This window comes from Phascolarctos cinereus, unplaced genomic scaffold (assembly GCF_003287225.1).
Source record: "Phascolarctos cinereus isolate Bilbo 61053 unplaced genomic scaffold, phaCin_HiC Scaffold_9;HRSCAF=440, whole genome shotgun sequence".
Taxonomy (NCBI): Eukaryota; Metazoa; Chordata; class Mammalia; order Diprotodontia; family Phascolarctidae; genus Phascolarctos; species Phascolarctos cinereus.
Genome location: NW_027556402.1, coordinates 233,618,282 through 233,643,386, shown reverse-complemented (window position 1 = coordinate 233,643,386; position 25,105 = coordinate 233,618,282). Strand labels below are relative to the sequence as shown.

General features: G+C 42.1%; 1 protein-coding gene across 2 annotated transcripts in view; it reads right to left on the bottom strand.

Annotated features, from left to right (window-relative positions):
* LDLRAD3 (low density lipoprotein receptor class A domain containing 3) overlaps nt 1–25,105 on the bottom strand; it is a 268,228-nt gene that overhangs the window by 119,753 nt on the left and 123,370 nt on the right. For both annotated transcript variants that reach the window (XM_078149024.1, XM_020963945.2), the window contains exon 3: nt 2,122–2,247. In XM_078149024.1, the coding sequence (XP_078005150.1) occupies nt 2,122–2,247 (126 nt within the window). The remainder of the gene's footprint in view (nt 1–2,121; nt 2,248–25,105) is intronic.

Sequence of the window (25,105 nt, the reverse complement as noted above, 5' to 3'; positions counted from 1 at the left end):
GCTATATTTGACTATCTTTGAATTATTCTCTGGTTGTATATCTTCTGTGACTTTACACGAACTGTCCTTCATGACCAGGAATGCTCTCCCTTTTCCCCTTAACATCCCTCCTCAAAAAGGGGCTTTTTGCTTGCTACTTTATTATATATTATATTTATATTTTATTATATTTATTTATGTATTTATTCTGTTGTATTTTTATTTTATATTTATTATTTTATTGAATTTATTTTATTTATTATATTTAACTATAATGATGATGATGATGATAATAGCATTTCTATTATCTCAAATTAATAATATTTATAAAAAGAGCTTAGCACATTGCCTGGAACATAGCAGATAACACATAAATGCTTATTCCCTTCCCCATCACAGATATCTGAGGTTTGAAAAGTTCTTTACGTGTGTTATTTCATTTGATACTACAAGCTTGAGGGGTGGATGCTATTATTATCCTCATTTAACAGAGGAGGAAACTGAGGCTGCAATAGGTTGAGTGACTTGCCTAGGGTCACCTAGCTAGTAAATGACTTGAGGCAGAATTTGAACTCAGTTCTTCCTGACTCGAAGTCTAGGGCTCCATTCCCCTGCACTGCCCAGCTGCCAGTCTTTATTACCTGTGTAGGTAATGTTTCCCTCCAGCAGAATGGAAGCATCTTGAGGGCAAAGGCTGTTGTGACCTTGTCTCCGTGTTCTTCCTGCCTCGCACAGTGCCTGGCACCTAGTGGGTGTTTCAGGAATTCTCTCCAAGTAGTCTGTAAGATTCTCAAGGGCAGGTCTTGGTTCTCTTTTTCTTAAGTCTTTGATGCCATTTAGGATGGCATGGGCTTCTTGGCAGGTCACCATTTCAAGGATCTCCCCTTGTCTGCTGTGGCTTGTTACCCTGATGGAGATCCAAGCAGGGCTACACACTGGCAGGTTATCTTCACGGGTTGTGTGACCAAAATCCAAACGTAATTGACTGACAGCCAACTGTACGGTAAGAAAACCCCTCCAAACTCATCTAGGCTGAGCCTTAGGAAAAAAAGAGCACACTGCCAGGCCCAGTGTGGAAGGACCCGCCAGTGGTCTCAGTTCCACCCACACAGCTTTCTAGAACTCAGGATCACCTCCGTTCTGAGATGCCTCTGTGATGGAGCACAGAAGGGGACTTTTATGAAAAAAGCTAACAGGAAGGAAACATTTAATCACTCCTGCATGAATGAATGAAGAAAATATAGGAAGATAATTAGACATGGGAAACAGAAAAAAGAAAAACCCTTGTGGGGTGGGGAGGAAGAAGGGGGGAGTGAGATCTTTGGCCTAACCACTCTCTCTGAATAATTCTTCAAAGGAATATTGAAACACATGGAGGTCTTAAAGTGGTGTAGGAAAAAGACTACCAGATTTAGAGTTGAAAGACATCATCAAATGTTGGCTCTGCTCCTTCCCATCTGTGTGATCTTGGGTACGTCACCTGACCTATCTGGGATTCATTTTCCTCATCTATAAAATAGGTCTAATACCAAACATACAAGTATATGCTTGGGTAACCACAGCTGAAGACACACAAGTGTTAAGGATTCTGAGTGATGGGAACAAAGGAGAATAATCACAAATGGTGGAACTCAAAGTCAGACGGAACTCAATCTGAAAGGGTTTTGGGGGGGGGATTCAGGATATAAATTTTGAATAATGGGACAGATGAAAGGGGTGGAGGAGAAGAGAAGTTGAGCACACAGTAGAACACAGAGTCAGAAAGACCTGAGTTCAAATCCAGCCTCAGACACTTACTGGCTGTGTGACCCTGGGCAAGGCACATAACCCTGTTTGCCTCAGTTTCCTCAGCTGTGAAATGAGCTGGAGAAGGAAATGTCAAACCACTCCAAAAGGGGTCACCGAGAGTCAGACACAACGGAAACAAATGAACAACAGTGAATAGCACCTCCCCCCAGGGTTGTTGTGAGGTCCAATGAGATGATGTTCATGGAGCGCTTAGCATACCTTCAAGCACGACGTAAACGCTATTAAGACATGGTGATGGACCAAAGGTGGGTCAGGAGGGAGGGTAGCCAAACGAGACAGGGCTGGGGGGGGTAGCCCGGGTGCTTGTGGGGCGGGGGGCTCAAAGACACTTACTGCAGTTTTCTTCGTCGCTGCCATCTGGACAGTCCTCAAATCCGTTGCATCGGAAGCGGCCTATGATACAGTGGATGCCACTGGCACAAGGGAAGAAAGTCGGTCCACACTTGGACTTGGCCTTGGCTGGGAGAAGAAAGACAAACAGATCAGGTTATTAGGGAAGACCTTCCGAGGCTAATTCCTGCCTGGCACCCAGAGTGATGGACCAATGGGTCCTTTAAGATTGAGCTTCTACGGGCAACGATTCAAACACTCAAGCTTGGCCTCCAAGACAAGAGCTGAGGATGCCCCTCCCTCCATCTTGGCGGGGGTAAAATCCCGCACCTTAGAATGTCAGCCTTTCTATGACGTGATGGTTGGTTTTGCTGAACTCTTTCCTCCCCTCTTTTTTTCTTCTTTCTTATAAAGGCTAGCTCTCTGGGAGGGGCACTTTGGGAAAGAAATGTGAGTGATGGACAAACAGAAGATCTCACTGAATAAGCCCAGGGCACTTTCCTAGGCCACACCACCCAGCCTCCACATCTTCTACTGGGTTTTTCTCTGGCCCGTCATCCTAACATACATTTAGGGGTGGGGGAGAGGACTGCTTTACCAATTTGGATTTCAGAGGAAGGAGCACAGGATTACAGATTTCAAGCTAGAAGGGATGGTAGAAGCCACTTAGTTCACCTTTAAAATTCCACAGATGAGGAAACTGAGGGAGGGAGGGGTGAAGTGCCTTTGCTCAAGGTCACACAGGAGGTGAGCAGCAAAGCTTGTCCCTGGGCAAGTCACACATCTTATGTGAGCCTCAGTTTCCTCATTGGTCAAATGGGGATAATAACTGTCAACCAGCAATTATTATGCACTTATTGTGTGACAACCACTGTTCTAAGCACTAGCCCTCACTCTCACGGGGTTGCTTTATAGCTCAGATGAGATAATTAATTCATGGAAAGTGCTTTTTGAAACTCAAGCACGATGTAAAAGTTGAACACTTTATTATTTTTGTTAGAAGGCAGCTAGGTGGCTCAGTGGATAGAGCCCTAGATGTTGAGTCAGAAAGACCTGAGTTCAAATCCAGCCTCAGACACTCAGGAGCTGTGTGATCCCGGGCAAGTCATTTAACCTCTGTTTGCCTTACTCCATTGGAGAAGGAAATGGCAAACCTCTCTAGTACCCTTGCCAAGAAAACCCCACAGACAGTACAGTCACAATGAGCTGGACACAACAGAACAGCAACCATCATTATTATTATTATTATTATTATTATTATTATTATTATTATTATTATTATTATTATCATTATTTTGTAACAGGTAGAGACAAAAAGAGGCCAATAGCACAGAGGGGTAAGCAGAGACCCTGGGATCAAAACCCGCATTCTTGTTAGGTTACCTAGGTTAACTGCCTTCCATTTCGCATTCCTGTGGCAATGAAAAGTGGCTAGGGAACTACTTAGGTCTGATTGCATAAAACTGAGCTCCTGAATGTGGCTGAGACTAATGTCAATACGTGGGGCCACAGCTTCACTGAACTGAAGAGAGGAAGACAGGGACAAGAGAATAGGGACTGAGGAGACAATGCTATGGAATGAGTTTTAGAGAATGTTTCTTGAGGTTCTTGGCCACAAGCCACATTCCCAAATGAGGTCATTCTCTCCCAAATCAAAGGAACAGAAATTTATAGTGAGAAGGGATCTCTGAAGCCATTTAGTACTACCACCTCATTTTACAGATGGGGAAACTGAGGCCAAGAGGCATTAAGCGACTGGCCTGAGCTCATACAGCTTGTAAATATGAGATCCAGGATCCGAATCCAGATCCTCTGACCACAAATCCATTGTTCTTCAAATGACAGTATGATACCACGCTGGTGCTGCTAGATTGAGGAAAGCCTTCATAATAAAAAAGGCTCCTTTCTGCTCCAACAAATTCTTCCTTCCTCTCACATCCTATGGTAGGAGCAATTTGAAAAGAAGCTGCTCACTCTTGCTTGACTGAAGGTCCTGCTGACAAAGGCGCACTGTCTGCAGTCATGTATTTCCCCATTAACAGTGCTGGTACCTCTAGGTTAGGCTCGTAAGATGTAAGACAGGATCTGTCATTGCATTCCAGGTATCCAAGCGCTCTCTCCTAGCCTGCCCCCCCATAAAAACCTCTTCCCTCGCTTTTATTTTCTCCCTCCTCCCCCCTTCTCCTAAAGCAGAATCCAAGGTCCTCTAAGAAATAATAGAATAATAGACCATTACTTTAGAGAAAACAGGCAGTAAATTAACTCAGTGTTATTGCCATCTGTAACACACCAACTTTGGCAGTGCCGATTCACAATCGAAAGGATTTTAAGACCTGGGAACGTGCCCAGCTTTTAAAAACCAAAAAAGAACTGCTCTCCAACCACTCCCTGCCACCCTGCTGCCCCTCAGCTCCATATCTGGGATGGTTATCCATGTGTTTTTCAACCTGATTAGGCTGGTACAAATAGTAAAGCAATCCTAGCCATTCTTTAAACATTTGATAAAAGTATTTTAGATGCAGTATACTTCTCCCCAACCTCTGGATGGTGGGCATTTTTCTTTGCTGAATAAGGACTATCACATCTTGTTCCCTCTTTTCACTGGAATGGTGTGGGGTAGGTAATATGGATGGTGACTGATTCAAAATACTTTCTGATGGTGATTTCTGGGTTAGTTGGCTCTTTGTAGCCCTAGTTCCTGTGGCTTAACTCTTTTTGTTACAAATGAAGGCTCAGGAAATGACTAGAATCTAAAAACAAAAGGCATCAATAAAACTAAAAAAAGAAAAAAGTTTACCGTGATAGAGAAGACAAAAGTTCAGGAAGTCAACTACCAAGAAACTGTAGACAGTGAACTGAAACTGGACTCTGAAGACAGGTTCTATTTCCAGCTCAGGTATTTTCTAACTTTGAATTCTTAGACCCTGGCTTCACTTTCCTACTCTGTTAATATTAGGGGCACAGGCTAGCTAGACCTTCCCTCTATTATCCCTTCTAGACCTAGATCCTACGGCTACAGAAAAGAAAGTCTACCAGGGAGAAGAGGACAACAGTGCCTGACCAGAATCCTTTCCAAAGCAGAAATGAGAATCGGACCAACCTCCTTTGCTAAACTATGTGCGTTTCTTTTGACACCAGCAAGAAGTTCACCTGTTCCAAAGTGCCTTCCCCTCTTTCCAACACAGAATCAGAGAATTTCAGGATTGGAATGAATCTCAGAAGCCATCTCATCCACCAATAACCCACAAAGAATCATATTACACTCTACCCAACAAGCAGTTAACCTTGGCTTGTAAGCACCTTGTGGGCAGGGACAGGCTCCTTGTTGTATCCTTAGGGCCTAGCAGCATGACTGGCACATAGTAGGTATTTTATAAATGCTTCATGATAGCTTGAAGACCTCCATGCAGGAAGAATCCCCTTCCTCCTAAGGTTGTCCACTTCAGTTTAGGGTGGGTCTAATGGTTCCATGAAGCTTAAATTGGCCCCCTTTCCACTTGAACTCATCACTCCTTATTCTTCCCTCTGCAGCCAAACCCAACAATCCAAATAAACTCCCTCTTCTAGTACTTGAAGCCAAAAGTCTTCTCTACCTCATTTTTTCAACCCATTCTCATGTGACATGGATTCAAAACCTTTCACCATTCTGGGCTGTCCTCCACTGGATCCTCTCTAGCTTGTTAGTAAAGAGAGGGACTGTCCCTCAGATTTCCACGGTTGTAGGAAACTCCCCGGTAAGAAAAGTCACTCTATCAATGCAGGTTGCCACCCTCTCTGCAAACTGAAACCTTACAGGATTGCCTAGAGAAGAGGTGTCAAAACACACGGCACACAACCCTCCAGAGTGTGGACAAACAAGATGAGAATGTCACTGGGAAATGCTTAACAAAATGTATAAAAATACAGTAAAACATAGATAACATAACATTTTAAAACAAAGTTAATATGTGGCCCACATGGATCCTTCTGTATGGTTTAGTGGTCCCGGTTTCTACTTGAGGTTGATGTCATCGGCCCAGACTAGGAAAAGTTAAGACACCTGTCTAGAGGCACAGAGCCAGCGTGTGTCAGAAGCAGGATCTAAATCCAGGTCTTCCTGACGTTGAGGCTGCCTCACTATCCTCTATGCTTCACTACCTCTTAGCTTATCAATGCCTTCCTAAAATGGGGCACCTAGAACTGAACATAATGCTCCAGACGCTACCTGATGAGGCTGAGTACATCTCTAGTACCCCTCCTTATTCCTGAAATCCTTTCCTTTCTTAATGCAGTCCAAGTTCACATCAGCCATATCACACTGTGACTCAGATTGAGCTTGTAGTCCACTAAGGCCTCCAGATTTTTTTCACAGAAAACTTCCCTTTACCCACATCTCCCCTATCTTGTACTTAAAAAGTCCATTTCTTAAACCAAGCGTAAAAATTTAAATTTATCCCTATTTAAAATCTTAGTATAAAACCCTCCCTTTTTTGGAGGGCTTTTAAAGCTCTTGATATTATGGTCACTTTCTACCCTTCCCAAGCTTCTTATCCACCACTCCCCCTCACATCTTCTGCAATCCAGTGACGCTGGCCTCTGTGCTGTTCTTCGCACAAGCCGCATCATCTCCCGATGCCACGCGTTTTCTCTGGCTGACTGCCACGCCTAGAACACTCCCTCTCCTCATCCCCATCTCCTGGCTTCCTTCAAGTCTCAGCCAACATCTCACCTTCTGCCAGAAGCTTTTCTGTTCCTGCTTAAATTTATTGCCTTCCTTCTGAAATTATCTCCAACTTATCCTGTATGTATCTTGTTGGTATATAGTCATATACATATCTTTTTCATCCTTAGACTATGAGATGCTTGAGAGCTCAGTTTTGTTTTATTTTGGCCTTTCTTTGTATCACCAGAACTTATCACAGTGTCTGGCATATAGTAGCGGATAGAGCTCCAGGCCTGGAGTCAAGAAGACTCATTTTCCTGAGTTCAAATCTGGCCTCAGCCACTTACTAGCTGTCTGACCCTGGACAAGCCATTTCACCCTGTTTGCCTCAGTTTCCTCATCTGTAAAATGAGCTGGAAGAGGAAATGGAAAACCACTCCAGGATCTCTGCCAAGAAACCCCCAAATGGGGTCACAAAGAGCCAGACACGACTGAGAAACAGAACAACAGAACAACTGGCATATAGTAGGTGCTTAATAAGTGCTTGTTAATTTTATTTGCTTAAATTATCAGTCCTCTAATCCATATCTCTCCAATACTCCTGAAGTCAGTTTTTTTTTTAACAAAATGTAATCGTGGGATGCTTCGTAACTGTTTCCCATTTCCTCTTTTCTCACTTGACTGTAAGGCCCCTAAGGGAAAGGAATTTCCATGGCACTATAAGATTAGACCTTTTCTAAGCTCTATGATTCTGTGGCATCTTTGACTTCAAATTTTCTAGAAATCTTAATTCAAGATTCCCAGAATTCCTAGTTGTGAGGATCAAATGACAGGTGAGTGGAAAAGCCACATTATAAAGAATTAAATAATACAGATATCTCCTTGCCTTTCCTAACCAGACTGACTGTATGCCAGTAGGCTCAGGCCCACTTTGCATGTGGGTACGCCCACTGGAAGCCCTCTTTTTCCAATAAAGAGGTTGGGTGTCTACTTGTTAGGTATTTTACAGAGAGGTTTCCTGACCATCTGTGAGTCAATGACATCACTCTCCACATGACTCCCAGATCTCCATTTCCAGCTCCGGTCTCTCTTCTAAGCTCTAGTCCTGTAACATTATTTATCTTTTGGGCATTTCCAATGGGATGTCTTACAGGGATCTCCACTTCAACATTTCCAAAACAGATCAATATCTTCCCCCGCCCCCTACTGTCCCTATTTCTTAATTTTTAAAAAAAATCTCTGTCAGGGACACTATCATTCTTCTAGTCAATCTAGTCTATAAAACTGGAAGTTAGCCTTCCTTCTCCCTCACATGCATTCATAGTCAATCAGTTCTTTAGTCTATTTTCCCAACATCTCTTACCCGCATTCCCTTTTACCTACTCACATGGCCAACACCCAAGTTCCCATCACTTCTTATCTGAACGATTGCAACAGCTTCCTCACTGGTCTCCCTGCCTCTAATCTCTCCTTCCCAGTCTATCCCCAACACGGCCATCAAGCAATATTAAAAATCATAGATCTGGTCATATTATTCCCTGGGGCTAAGAACTCTAGCGGTCTCCACAGCCACCAGAGAAAAGCAACCCTTGCAGAGATGTATCCTCTCAGCTGCCTCCATTGAGTGGCCACAGCTACTACAAAGTTGGAAAAGAAAGTCTTTACCGCCAAAATCCTCAAATGGTCAAATGGTTCAAAATCAGAAACAGATATGGTCTTGTCAATGGAAACGCCATTCAAGAAGCCAAGTTATAATCTGTCTTTGCATTTGACTTGCAGCTGAAACTGTCTATATACGGCATCTCCCTCTATGGCAATGTGAGCTCCTTAACACTAAAGTCTCTTTTACCTTTCTATTTTTGTTCCAAAGGCTTTGTACACAGTAAGTGTTTAATCAACGCATTTTCATTCATTTATTCAGCTAAAATACAATGTCCTTTTGTTTGGTATGGCATCCCCTCTCCATTCCAGACAAAATGACTTGACTTGCCTTATGCATTGGCCTGGATGGTCTCAGAGGTCCTTTCTAACACTTAGATCATGATTCCTGAAATACATGGCAGATGCTCAAAAAAGGCTTGTTGGATAGCTGAATCAATGCCAAGGAATTTCAGAGGGAAAGTAGGAGGGTTTGGGAGACAGAACTCAGGCCGGATTGCTTTATTTTAGCCCAGAATTCTAGTATCTAGAGCTGGAAGGATCCTTTTGAGATTCTCTGTTATCCTGCCTCCCTTGGTTTACATGTGAAAAAAAAAAGGCTTCAAGAGTAAAAGTGTGTCCAAGAACAAACAGGCAGCATGTGGATCTGAACCTAAGTCCTTTGACTTCAAATTCAGTATTCTTGCCACTAAGGCAAAATCTGTCCCATTCCTCCTAGGAATGGATTGGTTGCTATGCCAAAGCAGATTTCTAACCAGTAACTATGGTCACACTAGTTGCCAAACTGGCTTGTTTGTACCATTTTTGGAGATATTCTCCAATGTGTTAGCTCTCATTCTCCAAATCAGAGTGACCCCAATCAGGGAATTTTTGTTACCAATGGGATTATGCAATTGCTTTTTACATAATTTTATTAGAAAACACAATTATTCCCCTCCTCCTTCCTTCCACCCCCTTCCCTCCTTTTTTTTTTCTAAGAAAGAATTAGCTACAATTCAATTAGCAACATATTTGGTCTATGCTCACTGAACTTATTTCAGAAACTGCTAATGAGGTTTCTTGTCCCAGTCAGGATCGGGACACAAGATGTTTCTGGAGTAATTCATTTGCCTTAGAATAAAGCTTAGAGAGTCAACAAAGACCAAGAGAAAGGCATTGAGGGCAGGGGAAAACTAGCATGGGATTTCAGAGAGAGGCATCATGGGGAAACAGAACAGGGCACTAGACTTTGAATCAGGAGAGTCATGGGTTCATGACTCTGACACTCATTGGGCTGTATGACCCTAGGCAAGTCATTCAACTTTTCTGAGTCTCAGTTCCCACATCTATATAATGTGGGTGATTACATTTACCCCACCAACTTCCCACAGGCTCTTGTGAGTATCAGCTCAGGAACTGTACGTAAAACATGCTGTAAACCTTAAATTGTCATATATAAATGTTCCCATGACCTACTCCCACCCTTTAAGAAATAGGATTTCTCCATGAAACACATTAAGACATTGGTCGCCCGGAGGTGAGCGAAGGTTCAATCTCTAAGTCTTTAAAACCAACATTATAAAAGCTCTGGGAGTGAACAAGCCTATTCTGGGTGAGTGCTTTAATCCAACATTTAGAAGAATTTCTCGGCCATCTATTTCAAGGAAGTGAGAAGGAGTGTGGTCTAAAACAGAGGTGTCAAACATACCACCAGCAATACTCTCTAACCAGAGTAAAACAGAACTGGGAAGCATTTAACAAAACAAATAAAAATACAGTAGAACATAGTGACTTCATGGGTGTGCTTTTTTTAAACAAAACAATTGAAATATAATAGAGCACATAGAGAATGTTCATACGTGGTTTTTTAACAAAATAAATAAAAACACAATAGACCAAGAGAATGTTCATATTTGTTTTTTTAACAAAATTAATAAAAATTCAATAGAACAGATAATGTTCACATGTGTTTTTTAACAAAATAAATAAAAATACAATAGAACACAGAGAATGTGTCTGTGCAGTTTTCTTAGTCAATATGTGGTAGCAGGGATCCTTCTGTATGATCTAGTGGCCCCCATTTCCACTTCAGTCTCACCCCTGGTGTAGAGGGCTTGGGTAGATGCCCCAGATTGAGTCCTACATCTGTAACTAGCTATGTGATCTCAAGCAACCTCTCTGAACCCTGGTTTTGTCCTCTGTCAAACAGAAAGGAGAACAGCTGCACTGCCCACCCAATGGAAAGATCAAAAAATAAAAACCAAAGCAAAAACCTGATTTCATTCACAGATCAGGTAAGTTACTAGGAAGCAACTGTTCTTATTTAGGCCAGACCATTAGATTATAAGCTCTTCAAGGGCAGGGACTGCCTTTCCTTTTCATATTTGTATTCTCAGTGCTTAGCACGGCTTGGGACATGTTGCTTAATAAATGTTTATGGAATTGAAGTGATCGGTGATTTCACTGGTGCAGGAAATTTCCAGTGTGGGAACTCCCTCCATCAATATTGATTAGGCACTCATTACTTTGAGGCACTGAGAGGTTAAATGACTTGCCCCAGGTGGCCCAAGTGGTACTGGTAAAAGGTTGTACTTGAACTTGTTATCCCAATGCCAAGGCTGGACCTCTATCCACTACACCGCGTTGTCTGTCATCACCATTGACAGTAATGAAAAAAATCACTAAAAATACATGCATTATCTTCCCTTACTAGCTTTGCAATAACAGGCAAATCACTTCCACCCCATGAACCTCAGTTTCTTCATCTCTGATATGGGAATGACACCACTAGCATCTACCTCACAAGACTGATGCAAGTATGACATGAAATAATGAAGGTCAATCACTCTGCGATCCTGAAAGTACAGGTCATTATACACGGAGAAGAGGCAGCAGGGATTACAAAGAGCTGGTTAGCATGATTTCATCAATCTCAGGTCATTTCAAACTAACCCTCTTTCCTCTTTTGATAGGGTTATTAAGCTGGTGAGAGACAGTGGGGTGGTGTAGCAAAGAGTTCTGAACTTGGCATCAAGAAGACTTGGGTTCAAACCTCACCTCCCATTCCTACAAGCTGTGTGACTACTGACAAATCAAAACCTCACAGTGCTACAAGAAACTGTGTGTCCAGAGCTTAGCACACTGCCTTGTGTGCAGAAAACACTTAATAAATGCTCATTGACCTGAATTAGGTTAGGACCATTGGGGAATTTAGAACTAGTAAAATGGTTCCAAGTGCTCTCTGTGTAGTCATTAATGTCTGCACATCAACACTCGTTCTCTAACAATTGTGGCTTTGAAATATCTAGAATTTTTATGCTTTTAGTTGTGAGGATTAAGTGAGAAAATGTTTGGAAGGAAAGTGTGAGGAGTACAGAACATTAAGTACATGTTAGGCATCTTTCTGTCTTATGTAAACTCTACAGGAATTGTCCACCAGTAGGCTTAGGCTCCACATGCCTGGGGGCTCCTTCTTAAAGCAGAGACTGGATAATCACACATTAAGGATATCATAGAAGGGTTCCTGAGCAGTTTTGGTTTGGATATGGCCGTCTTTTCCAACACTGAAATTCTCAGAGACTTGGAATGAGGTCTCCAGCAAATGCTACGGGGATGTCTTAGCCTTGTGCTAATCAATGTTTTTTTTTTTATCAATAATGTGAATAAAGTCATACACGGCATCAATATTGGTTTTGCAGATAACACAGAGAATGGATGGGCCGCTGACATGATGGATGACAGAGATGGAATCCAAAAAAGTCTTGACAAGCCCAATTAGATAAGGATAATAGATAACAGACAACAGGTAATAAGGATGATTGATAATAGATAATGAGGATTAATGTATATCTCACACTTTGATTCAAAAAATCAACTTCACTAGTATAAAACGGGGGAGGTACATTTGGATAACAGCGCATCTGAAAAAAGTCTAGGGATTTTGGTAGACTGAGAATTCAATATAAGTCTACAAATGGAAGTAGTATGGTATATTGGAAAGAACATTGTCTCTGGAGTCAGAAAACCTGGGTTCAAATCTTGTCTCTGTCGCTCCCTACCTTGGTGACCTTGGGCAGATCACTTTTCCTCTCTAGATTTCAGTTTCCTCACCTGTCAAATGGGGGAGGCTTGGGCTCGATGGCCTCTGAGGTCCTTTCCAGTTCTAAATCTATGATCCAATAAACCATCTGGCCTGGGAACCAAAAAAGCCAACGGGATCTTAGGTTGCATTAAAAGAAGCACAAAGTCCAGGGATAATATGGTGACATCCAGGACCACCGTGGACTTCTTCTTCTCTGGTTAGACTATATCGACTGCACCAGGGTCAGTTCTGGCCTCCGCTTTTTAGGAAGGCTGATAATCTGGAGAGCGAAACTAGGATTGTGAAGAGCTTCCAATTCATGCTCTAAGAGAGCTACCTGAGAGAACTGGGGACATGTAGGTTAGAAGGAAGACTTGGGATTGTGGTGTAGAGGGGAAGAGGAAGAGAGAGAGACAGAGAGAGAACAGAGGAGAGGAGAGAAGAGGAGAGGAGAGTACAGGAGAGAAGAGAAGAACAGAGGAGAGGAGAGGAGAGAAGAACAGAGGAGAGTAGAGAAGAACAGAGGAGAGTAGAGAAGAACAGAGCAGAGAAGAGGAGAGGAGAGAAGAACAGGAGAGTAGAGGAGAGAAGAGAAGAACAGAGGAGAGAAGAGAAGAAGAGAGGAAAGTAGAGAAGAACAGAAGACAGGAGGGTCCTCTATGGGGATGTCTTGGCCTTGTACTAAGAGAAGAGAAGAAAAGAAGAGAGGAGAGGGGAGGCGAGAAGAAAAAAGAAGAGAAGAGAGGAGGAAAAGAGAGAGCAAGAGAAAGCATCTATAACAATGGACTAGCTGAGCTCTAAGGTCCTTTCCAGCTTTAAATCTGTGCTGCTCCAACCTTAACTAGCCTTCAATTATGTGAAGGGTCATTTTGACAGGGAAATTAAACTTATTCCATTTGGCCACAGAGGGCAGACCCAGGAACAACAGGTCAAAGTTACCAAGAGGCTAATTTAAGCTTGGCATAAGGGAACATTTTTTATGAGCAGCCCAATTTCAGTGTGAGTGGAATGGGCTGATCTGGGACTCTGTGGGCTTCCTTTCCTTAGAAGTGCTCAAGCCAAGGCTGGGTGACCATTTGTCTGTAACAGAGAGGATTCACATTCAAGTACAATTTGGCTTAGAAGGTTGCTGAGATCCCGTCTAAATTAAATTCTGTGAAGCTACACACAGATCAATCATTAATCTCAGTGGTAGTAGCATCATCACCTGCTTCTCAGAAATGGTATGATTGTAAACCTTAAAAGTGCAATAGAAATGTGAGTTATTATTATTATTATTATTGTCATCATCACACCTCCATTTCTAAGCGGTGAAGTGGTTAAAGCATTGGACTTGGAGTCATGAAAGACTAGAGATCAAATTTTGCCTCAGACACTCGAAGGTTGTGTGACCCTGAGCAAATCACTCTCTGCCTCAGTTTCCTCATATGCAAAACTGAGATAACAATAACACCTACTTCTCAGGGTTGTTGTGAGGATAAAATGATATAATATACGCAAAGGAAATTAAATTAAATTTAAATAATATTTCTAAAGCTCTTTGCAAATTTTAAAGCACTAGATAAATGTAAGTTATTGTTATTATTTTTAATAACATATGGCAACCGCAGCTGTCACCGCCACCACTCGCAACAAGTCTTGGACATCTAAATATTCCTCAGGACGCCTCCTGATCCAATATGCTGCTTGCCTTTAGGCTCTATGCCTCTCTGTTCTTGGACCTTGTCCCATTACTCATCGGGATGAGATGCAGAAGGGACAGTAAAAACACTGAGAAGGAGGAGGGCTCCAGGAGAGAAACACATGGGAAATCTGGATTCTGCATCATCTCCTATCCCACTCCCCACCCCAACTTGATAACTAAACATTATCAAGAATTGTAGTTTCTTTGGACCTTAAGGGGTCTCCAAGGCCATCCTGTCTAGCCCATACCTGAATAATGAACCTCTCTCTACAGCATATAGGACAAGTAGTCATCCATCCTTTTTTCCAGTGCCTTGAGTGAAAGGAAGCCACTGCTCCCCTTAAGATACAACCCATTCCATTCTGGATAGCTCCATGATTAGCAATTTTTTTTCCCTGGAACCAAGCCTAAACTTATTTATTTACTTACTTGTTCATTCATTCATTCATTCATTTTTGCAGCTTGCATCTTTTAGAGTCAAACACAAAAAGGCTAATCCCCTCCTCCAGTTTTTCTACCTGGATGGAGACATTTCTTTACCAGATCACAACCTAGAGCTCACCAGCCACTGAGCAGGCAGGGGTGCTGGGGCTACCCACACTTCTAAGGGGATACTGTGTTTTGGGAGTGTCAGCATATTTCCATCTTGGCTCCTGGCTCGGCATTTCCCCAGGTGGCAATCATGCAAAAGAGTTGGACGCCGTTTCCTCAGAAGCATGTCTCTGTTCTGCCAGAATGCTGATGTGTTTGACTAATGAGGATCCTGGCACCCTGCAGATTGATGCATGCGGCTACAAGGCTGCTGTCACAATGGACTTTGGTAGGGGCTCCCAATCTTTCAGCCTAAGGCAGGTCACACCTTCTACTGGCTTTGGTTTCCTCATCTATAAGGTAAATAAGAGCTGAACATGGACTCCAAATCATCCTCCATCTCAGAAAGCCCGTGATTCACTCTCAGCTTAATTACAGGCAAAAAAGAGTCATAGGACCATAAGATTTTGAAAGGGAAGGGATTTTAGAAGACCACAAAGGATAAGTCCAAAAGAATATAAGCTCCTTGAGGGCAGGAATAGTTTCATTTTAATGTCTGTATTTTTAGCACCTGGCACACAGTAAGTACTCCATGAATACTCATTAGATTGCAATGAACTTATTTTTAAAGGATCAGTGAGAATAAAAATCACAGTCACATAATCTCAGCCTTAGAAGGGACCTCAGAGACCATTAATCCAATCCTCATTGGAAGAAGAGTCTTTTCTGCAACATCCCCAACAAGAATCCATCCAGACTTTGCTTGAAGACCTCAAGTGAGGATGGAACCACTACTTCCCAAGGCAGGCCCATTATACATCTGAACAGCTCACAAATCTTGACGCTCAAGATTTGTCTCTGGGACCAAGCAGAGCAAGTTTACTCTCTCATCCATGTGACAGACTTTCAGATACATAAATAGAGCTACCATGTTCTCTTGAGCCTTCTCCCTCCAGGCCAAACATTCTGCTGATCCCCACAGGACATGAACTCAAGGCCCTTCCACCATCTTGCTTATGCTCTTCTGGAGACTCTCCCTCTAGCTTATCAATGCCCTTTCTTTTTTCCCTCCCATAAATAAAGCCTAAATTTGCCATGGTGACTTTCACCCATCATTGCTACTTTTATCTCCTGGGGTCAAGAAGAAAAGTCTAATCCATCTTCCATCTGACAACCTTTTAAATACCTGAAGACACCTATCACTTCCCCTTAAAGTCTTCTCCTCCTCAAGATGACCATTTTGTTTCCTTTAATTCTCTTGGATCAATATAAGTGATACTTCCTAATAATTAGAGCTGACCAAAAAAAACCCCACAAAAAACATAGAATGGGCTGTTTTTGATGGACAGTGAGACATTCATTGCTGTAGGTCACAGGCTTAGATATTTAGAACTTGAAGCAATCATAGAAGGTTATTTAGTTCAACCTTTCATTATTACACATCAAGAAATGGAAAGCAAGAGATGTTCAGTTAAGTGTCTCACCGAGGATCACCTAGACAGTAAGTGTCATATCCAGAATTTGAACCTAGGTCCTCTCATCCATTAGGGAGCAATGGAAGGGGGTGAGGAGGAGTAGTTGATGACTTCCAGATGAAAGGGACTGAGGCGGCTATTTGTCAACCTGAAAATATCAACAGAGAAGCTGTCTTCCTGGGACGTGTATTACGTGACAAAGCAGACTTGTCAGAATGTTCTTTGAATGATTCTGCCAGAAAAAGCCTAGAAGCATCACCAACGACTCAGAGATCTTGGGTAAAAAATTTAAGACCTTAGTGACACAGATTGTATGGAGAGGAGGTGGTATTCATTCATCATAGATACTATTGGAAAACAAGAGATTCAGAAGACAAAAACAGAAATAGAAACTGATCAATTGGGTAAGAAGGTATCTGGAAAAAAAAGAAAAAAGGGGGGAACAACTGGGTGAAGCAGTAGATAGAGCATTGGCCCTGGAGTCAGGAGGACCTGAGTTCAAATCTAGCCTCAGACACATAGCACTCAATAGCTGTGTTACTCTGGGTAAGTCACTTAACCCCGACTGCCTTGAGCACCCCCCCACCAAAAAAAAGAGGGTATCTAGGAGTAGGATGTGGATTTTTGGATCATATCTTAAAATACAGGTATGACAAGCTCCTTTTCAGAATGGAATCAAGTCAAGTCAACAAGCATTTTTAGAGTACCTACTATGTGTCAGGCACCACGTGCTGGGCATATAAAAAAAATTAATTAGAAAACCAGTCCTTGCCTTCAAGGAACTCACAGTCCAGTGAATATAGCTAACAAGAGTTGGCAAGGAAGTTCAAGGCCAAAGGGACCATGGTAATCATCCAGTCCGGTGTCTGCCTACATATTTCACAAAAGTATAGTTTTGAGCTCAAAGAGCTATTAGAGGTTATCTAGTTAAACTCTCATTTCATAGAAGAAGAGACTGATCCATAGAGAAATGAAGGGTCTTGGCCTGGTTCCAACAGGAAAAAATAACAGAGCCAGGTCTTAATGGCTCCAAATCCAACAGTCTGCCTCAAATGTTGATGGCCACACTTAGGGGATTGCTGTGGAGGAGCCTCAGGAAAGAGCTTGGGCTGCGGGGGTTTCTATGGTCCCTCCTGGCTCTAAGAACCTTTTTTTTTTTAATGTAAAATGACAGTGGTGCTTTGAAAAGAAAAGTCATGAGCTTATTGCAATTAGGATCACTTTCAAGAAGCCAGAGTGGTAAGTAGTACATCAAAGCCCAAATAAGTAAAAGAACTCCGATTTTGAAATTAAGGCAATAGAACTCAGTGGCCAGAGTACAACAATGCCCACCCAGGCCAACTTGGGCCAAACCCTTTAAAAACAGAAAAGAAAAGAAAAAGAAAAAGAAAAAAAGAAAGAACCAAATTTTAAACTGCTCACAGTCACCCTTTCTTTGAGCCTTCACAAAATGAGCTAATTGTGGTCTTTAAAGTCTAGGATGACTTTATGTACGAGGGCCAGAAAGAAAAGGTTGCCTTACAGGGCACTTATAGTAACAGGCCTTTGAAAAGGGGTGAGCTTGAGGTTCACTCTGAAGTCTGGGAAAAAAAAAAGAAAGAAACCCCTTTCATACATGTCCCAAAGTAGATGATGGGCAGTCACGAAAAACGAGACGCCTTTCAATTGGAGCCTCTCCAAATTTATTATTGTTTGAACAACAAAACCTCTGACTGGTTTCCGCTGCCATCAAAACGGGGCAGCTCCCTCAATTGCTCAAGCTAATTTCAAGGTCTGTATTAATCAGATATCTCACAGCACTATTTCTTTCTAAAGGATGAAGTTGGCAGCTTCAGGAATACACATGGGGGATGGGGGGGAAGGAGAAGAAGGCATAGATCGACTAGAATAGGAATGTATACACACACACACACACACACACACGTAGGTATATATACATATATATATATGTATGTGTATATATATATGTATATGTATATGTATATGTATATTAAGAGAATAGAATCATCTGTGTAAGAAGGAGACATCTAGACTTCCCAGAAGACTCACAAACCAGAAAATTCTTTCCCTAAACTTTATAACTTTTAGATCTAGAACTGAAAATTGAATGAGAGACAACCATCCCTCACAAACAGCTGCTCAGGCTTCCCATAGAAAAGCCTTGCAAATGCCCAAGAAAAGCTGTGAGATGGAATATCTGGTGTAATATTCAGATAATTTGGGGGAATGTGACTTTATATCCTCACAGGGATAAGGGGAGAGCACGGCAGCTGAGGAACGCCTTTTCAATAATAATAAAAAAAATCCTTCAGGATCAAGGAAGATAAAAGTCTATGGTCTACTTTCAGCTCTTATGGAGAAAGGCACTATATAAAAATCTATCCCCTTATTGTTTTTATTATTGAGGAAGATAAAAAAGAAGAAACAAAGTGGCAAATTTAAGACTGGAAAACTTTCTTGGTTGTGAATTATTGCTTTTCCCAATAATTCATTTTCACTATATTTAAAGAGTGTGTATGTATGTGTATGAGTGTGTATGTTTGTATAAGTATGTGTGTATGTGTATGTATATATGTGCATGTGTGTGAATATATGTAAGTGATTATGTGAGTTGTATATGTATGAGTTGTGTATGGGTATGTGAGTATATATGTGTGTATACGTGTGTATGTGCATATTTGTATATATGTGTGAGTGTATGTGCATGAATGTGTGTATATATATATATATGAGTATGTGTGAGTACATATGTGTGTGTGATTATATGTGATGTGAGTATATGTGTGTATATGAGAAAGTGTGAGTATGAGTGTGATAGTATGTTTGAGTGTGTGTGTATATGTGAATGTGAGTATATGTGTCAGTGTATTTGTATGTGTGAGTACATATGTGTGTGAGTATATGTGTGTATATGAGTGTGATAGTATGTTTGCGTGTACGTGTGTCTGTGTGTATGAGGGGGTCCACATGAAAGGCTTTGGAGGAATGACAGATCTGGGACCTGTCCAGGAAGACCTGGGTTCAAGTTCTGCCTCCCACAAATATTAATCATGTGACTACAGATGAATCATTTAGCCCCCTGGTGCTCCAGGCAATAATACCCTTGGACCATGAATTCCAGGTGAGATGGAGTGAGCTAGTCTGTACTGGTAAAGGGAGTTTCCAAAATGGAGGTTCCCTCCAGGGATGAAATCACAGGCTTAGAACAAGGTGGGGGGAAAGTACAGATGTGCTGTATTAACTATATTGATTAACCAATAAACATTCATTACAATGAAACAGAGACAAAAATGAAAGAGTCCCTGCCTTCATGGAGCTTACACTCTAGCAGATGTACACAACACATATAAATACTATTCATTTTTTCTGTTCTGTTTTTGTAAAAAAAAAAATTCCAGGTGTTCTAGTATGATTAGAAACTCTTTCTCTTATTATTATTAACAGCTAGTATTTACATGGTGTTCTCATGTTTCAAAGTTCTTTACAAATATCATTTCATTTGATCTTCACAATAACCTTGGGAGGTAGGTTATTATTATTCCCATTTTATAGATGACAAAACTGAGGCTAAGAAAGGTTAAGTGACTTGCATAAAGTCATATGGATAGTGTCTGAAGCAGAATTTGAATTCAAGTCTTCCTGGACTCCATGTCTAGTCCTCTGTTCACCATACCACCTACCAGCTTCATTTCCCCAGACTTTTTATTTTGAATTTTTTATTCAGTAATACATGCGGTCTAGTTGACGTTGGCCTCCTGAGACTTGTCATTGCTTAGTGGAAAAACTTCAGGATGGTAGATCTAAGTCTCTGGGATTAAGAACAGATGTGGGAGCAGAAATTTTGGTGAAAACCAAATAGTTTCCACCTTAAAAAAAAGTATTTCAATAAAGGCATCGCCCAACTCTGAAAAATGATCTCCAAGGGACAATTCTTAAGAAAAGGGAGGGGTGTGTGCGTGTGTGTGTGTGTGTGTGTGTGTGTGTGTGTGTGTGTGTGTGTAGTGAAATCAAAGACGGTTTTAAGTTATGAGAAAAACAGGGAAGAAATTGGAGCCTTACAATGAATTTCTCCTCCACACCCCTCTTAGACTCATTCCATCTTTGCCCAAACTCCTTTTTCTCAGCAGCTTCTCAAGTCTGATTTAAGCTTCATTTTCTTTCTCTATAGAACATTCTCATTCATTACTCTCTCCTTTCTTTCACAGTCAGACTTTCACATTAAAAAAAAAAAAGTAACCTCATCTAAGATTAGAAATTTGGGGTCATTGCTGAAATATTTATCTCTTCCTTGATCCAGTAAAACAGTGGTCTCCAAACTTCTTTTGTGAAGCCCCAAATCATTTTTGAGCACCCATTCCCATTATCTATCTACCTACCTATCTATCTATCTATTACCTATCATCTCTCTACCAATCTATCCATCATCTATCAACCTATCATCAATCTACCTATTATCTATCAACTACTTATCTACCAATCTATCTATCCATCATCTATACATCCATCTATCTATCACCTATCAATCTATCATCTATGTATCTACCTTTTGCTGTTGCTCAGTCATTTCAGTCTCGTCTGACTCTCCATGACCCCATTTGGAGTTTTCTTGGCAAATATACTGGAGTGATTTGCCATTTCCTTCTCCAGTTCATTTTACAGATGAGGAAACTGAGGCAAATAGGGTAAAGTGACTTGCCCAGGATCACACAGCATGGAAGTGTCTGTGGCTGGATTTGAACTCAGGAAGATGAGTCTTCCTGACTCTAGGACCAGCATTCTACCCACTGTGCATCTAGCTGTCCTACCTCTCTCTCTCTCTCTCTGTCCATCTGTCTGTCCATCCATCTATCCATTTATTTCTTTGTTTAAAGGTCAGTATGGCATAGAGAGCACTGGATAGAAAGTTGCCCTTGAAAGCAGTAAGATCTTCCTCTGACATATTGGCCAGGTGACCTTGGGTAAGTCACTTAACCTTTGAATCCCCCAAGTGGCTCTCTAAGATTATAAACTGCAGAGAAGGTACCAATCTGTATCGGTAAAGGGAGTTTCCATATCTGGGAGTTTTCTATACCAATGAAATTACAGATTTAGTCCATTTCCCTATATGACACACGTGCTGTTGGGCTAATGGTTATATACATTATAGAACTCAAAAACAGAAATGTTAAAAGGATAAGCTACAAATGAAATCATTGACAGCAGGGTCACAAGGGAGCCACAGGGGTAAGTGAATGGCATGGTCAGCCCTGTCCTTTGGGGACATGCCTCTAATAGCTTTGTGGAGGCTAGATTGGGGCAGGAGAGATTGGAGGCAGGAGGCCAACGAGGAGGCTTATGTATAGTCCAGGCAAGAGGCAATGAGGGCCTGCACTGGGATGGTGGCTGGGTAAGACCGAAGAGAAAGTGATGTGGAGGTGTGGCGGCAGCAGAAATGGTCAGACTGGGCAGTGGACTGGCTATGCAGGGGGAGTGAGAGTTGAGAATTAGACTGAGGTTGTAAGCCTGGGTGATTAGTAGAATGATTGGTCAAAGAGAAATTCCGAAGAGAGGTAGGGTTTGTTTTGGGGGTGGGTGGTAGGTGGCTGGATAGAATAATGAGCTCTATGAGGCAGACTGTACCACAGTCATGTCTGCTCATCCTGTGAGACTTACTCTGACTCTGTCCCTATGAAAAGTGAAAAGAGTAGGGGGTCTCTCACTCGCTGGATGCTTCCCTGAGGGGCAAAGCTAGCCAAGTGTGCAGAGTTAACTGAGTGGTGCCTGCTACAGCTATGAGTTGATATGGGGCAGAAAGGAAGGTGGGGGGATTTTTCTAGTGGTATCTGCACAGCTGCTGGTGCCAGGGCTAGGTGAGTAAGGTTATAAATGCCCAAAGGGAACATGCTGGGACAGAAAAGGGGGATGGGAGTTTACACAGCTGCCAGAGGGGATACACTGGGAAAGCATTAAGCTTCACCTTTAAGTAAAGTGGGTAGGAGTGGGGTGGTTGCCTTGGAGAAGAGTCCTAAGATTGACTATCAAGGGGACGCTGGGATGTGACCCAACTTCCCAATCTTCAACTAGCTGATCACAAACTCCCTGGAGTCATTCTATGGCCTCCATTTTGGAGACCATTATCCACTGGGGGTAGGTAATAATATCGTTATTAATACTACTACTATTACTCAAATATACAATGCTTTAAAGCATGCAAAGTTCTATAAACATGACATTTCACTTGATTCTCACAACCATGCTGGAAAGTAGGTGTTATTATACCCATTTCTTACCAGATACTCAGATTAAGTGACTTGCCCAGGGCCCCATCTGAGTCTGTACTTGAAACTGGGTCTTCTCTAAATATGATGCTCCATCAAGCCCACTTGAGAAATTCATGTTTTCAATTTTATATTTCTTTTCTGGAAGCACCAGAAAAAAATAGATGCGCTTCTTGAACCTAAGAATGAGTAGAGACTAACAGTCCTCTGCCCCATGGGAAGGCTCCTGATGAAAGATCCCAGGAGCTGGAAGGGGCCTCAGAAGCCATCTGGCCCAATATTTATCCGATCAAGTATCCCCTCCAGGTGATGCCTGACACAGGGTCGTCCAGCCTCTGATTGGGGGTCACCATGGAGGGGGGCATTCACGCCCTTAGAGCCCTCAGATGCCACAGAAATTCTACCTGACCTTCCAGCTGGGTCTGTATGGAGCACAATACGTATGGGGAAGGAGCTCACTTCCTGGCTGCTGCAGCTTGAAGGAGAAATCACAGCCTGTCAACCTGTCACAAGGCAACTTTGAAAGAAACCGTGGCAGGGCCAGAATGTTCCCACCCGCCATAAATCTTAGCAGCAAAGACTTCTCTCCTTACTCGCAGGCAGCTGGCCCAAGTTTCTTCCATCCAAATCAAAACCACTCACAGGCCTCTAGACCCAGGCTCACGGCCTCCATGGACACTGCTCTTTTTGTTAAATCACTAAGTCAATAAACACTTATTAAGCACCTACCATGTGCTAAGCACTGGTGATAAGAAGGAAGTCTGCCCCAAAGGATCTCATAGTGTAATGAGAGAAACAATACACAAACACTTATGTATAAACAAGCTATATATAGGACGCATTCGAAATAACCAACAGAGAGAATACTCAAAAGGACTGGGAAAGGCTTCCGGGAGAAATGAGATTTGAAACTTGAAAAGAGGGTGGGCTAGGAATTCAATGAAAAAAATATTAAATTCACTAAGCAACTCCTATGTGCAAAATGCTACACCAAGTGTTGGGGGACCCAAAGGGGAAAAGAACCCAGGTCCCCAACTTCAACAAACATACATTCTACTGGCGGAGACCCACATACACATAAATAAACCTGGTAAGGGAGGGAGCATTAACAACTCAGGTGAGTGGGAGCATAAGGGGGAGAATCAGAGGAGCCTTCACAGAGAAAGGCGGGTGGGAGTTGAGCCTTGGAGAGAAAGACTGTGGGAGATGGAAATGAGGAAGGAGGATACTGCAGCCTTGGGTGATGCCTTTTGCCAAACAATACCTGGAGGTGGGAGATGGGCATATCCAGCCTGGGGAAAGCTAGAATGAGTGAGGGGGATTTATGAGACATAAGGCTGAACAGGCTACAGCCAGATGGAAGGGATTCCCAAATGCTAGGCTGAGGAGTATAGGGAACCACTGAAGAGTCTATAGGAGGGGAATAACATGGTCAGCTCTATGCTTCAGGAAGCTTATTTTGGAAGCTTTGCTGAGAGTCAATTAGTCAACTAGCATTTATTAAATGCCTGTATGTACCAAGTTCCACCTTCCTCTGGCAGCACCCTCCTCCAGCAGCAGTGCAGAATAATGCATCCTCAAAGCTGGGAAGACCTGGGTTCAAGGTCTATTTTTCATACATACCTGCTGTGTGACCCTGGGCAAATCATGGAACCTTTCAATGTACCAGGCACCCCTCTAAGATTGGAAAGGGCTAACCTGAATCGGTAAATGGAGTTTCTTCACCTGGGACTTCCCTAGATCAATGAAATCACAAATCCAGTTCCTATCTTTTGGCATAAATAAGCTGCTTCTCTGAACGAAAACGGAAGTTTGGTCCAATACCGGCATTCCAGAGATGAGGTAACCAACCATTTGGACAGGTCCTTACTTCAGACTGGGGACTGGCATTAGTCACTCACCTGGAGAATTCACAAGAGAACTGACAAGAAATGAGAAAACAGTAATGAGTGAGTCAGGCATCACGCCACCTCCTGGTTGCCCTCCTCTGGACACTCCTTACTGATCAACATCCTTCCTAGAAGGATGCTGTGTTTAAAATTGAACACAGTAATTCACATGGGGCTCATCTCTCCTATTGTCACCTAAGCTCTCACTAGGCTGCTGGATTTGATGTCAGGAAGGAGAGTTATTATTACATAATGAAAAGATTGCCAGCTATGTAGATCGGGGAGGAGAAGCTAGAAACCTGCTGCTGATGCCAACCTCATATCCCCAACTCCCTCCACCATCCAAACAAGATGACACAGATAACACCCAAAGCAAGAGATCTCTGCCCGCTGAGAGCTGATGCCTCTCTCTCTCTCTCTCTGTGTATATACATATATATATATATATATATATACACATATATATATATATGCACATATACATATATACATATATACACACATATATTTGTACATATATGTATATAGATATATAGATATGGATATATAGACAGAGATAAAGATAGAGATAGAGATAGAGATAGAGATAGAGATAGAGATAGAGATAGAGATAGAGATAGAGATAGAGATAGAGATAGAGATAGAGATAGAGATGCTCTGGAAGCCATCTCCAGTCCCGAATCCCCATATTTCTGGTTGAACTCAAGTCCTTTGAGGGTAAAGGTTATAATTTCATTATATTCAGAGGCACCATGGTGTAGTGGATATGACCCTGGATGTGGAAGCAGGA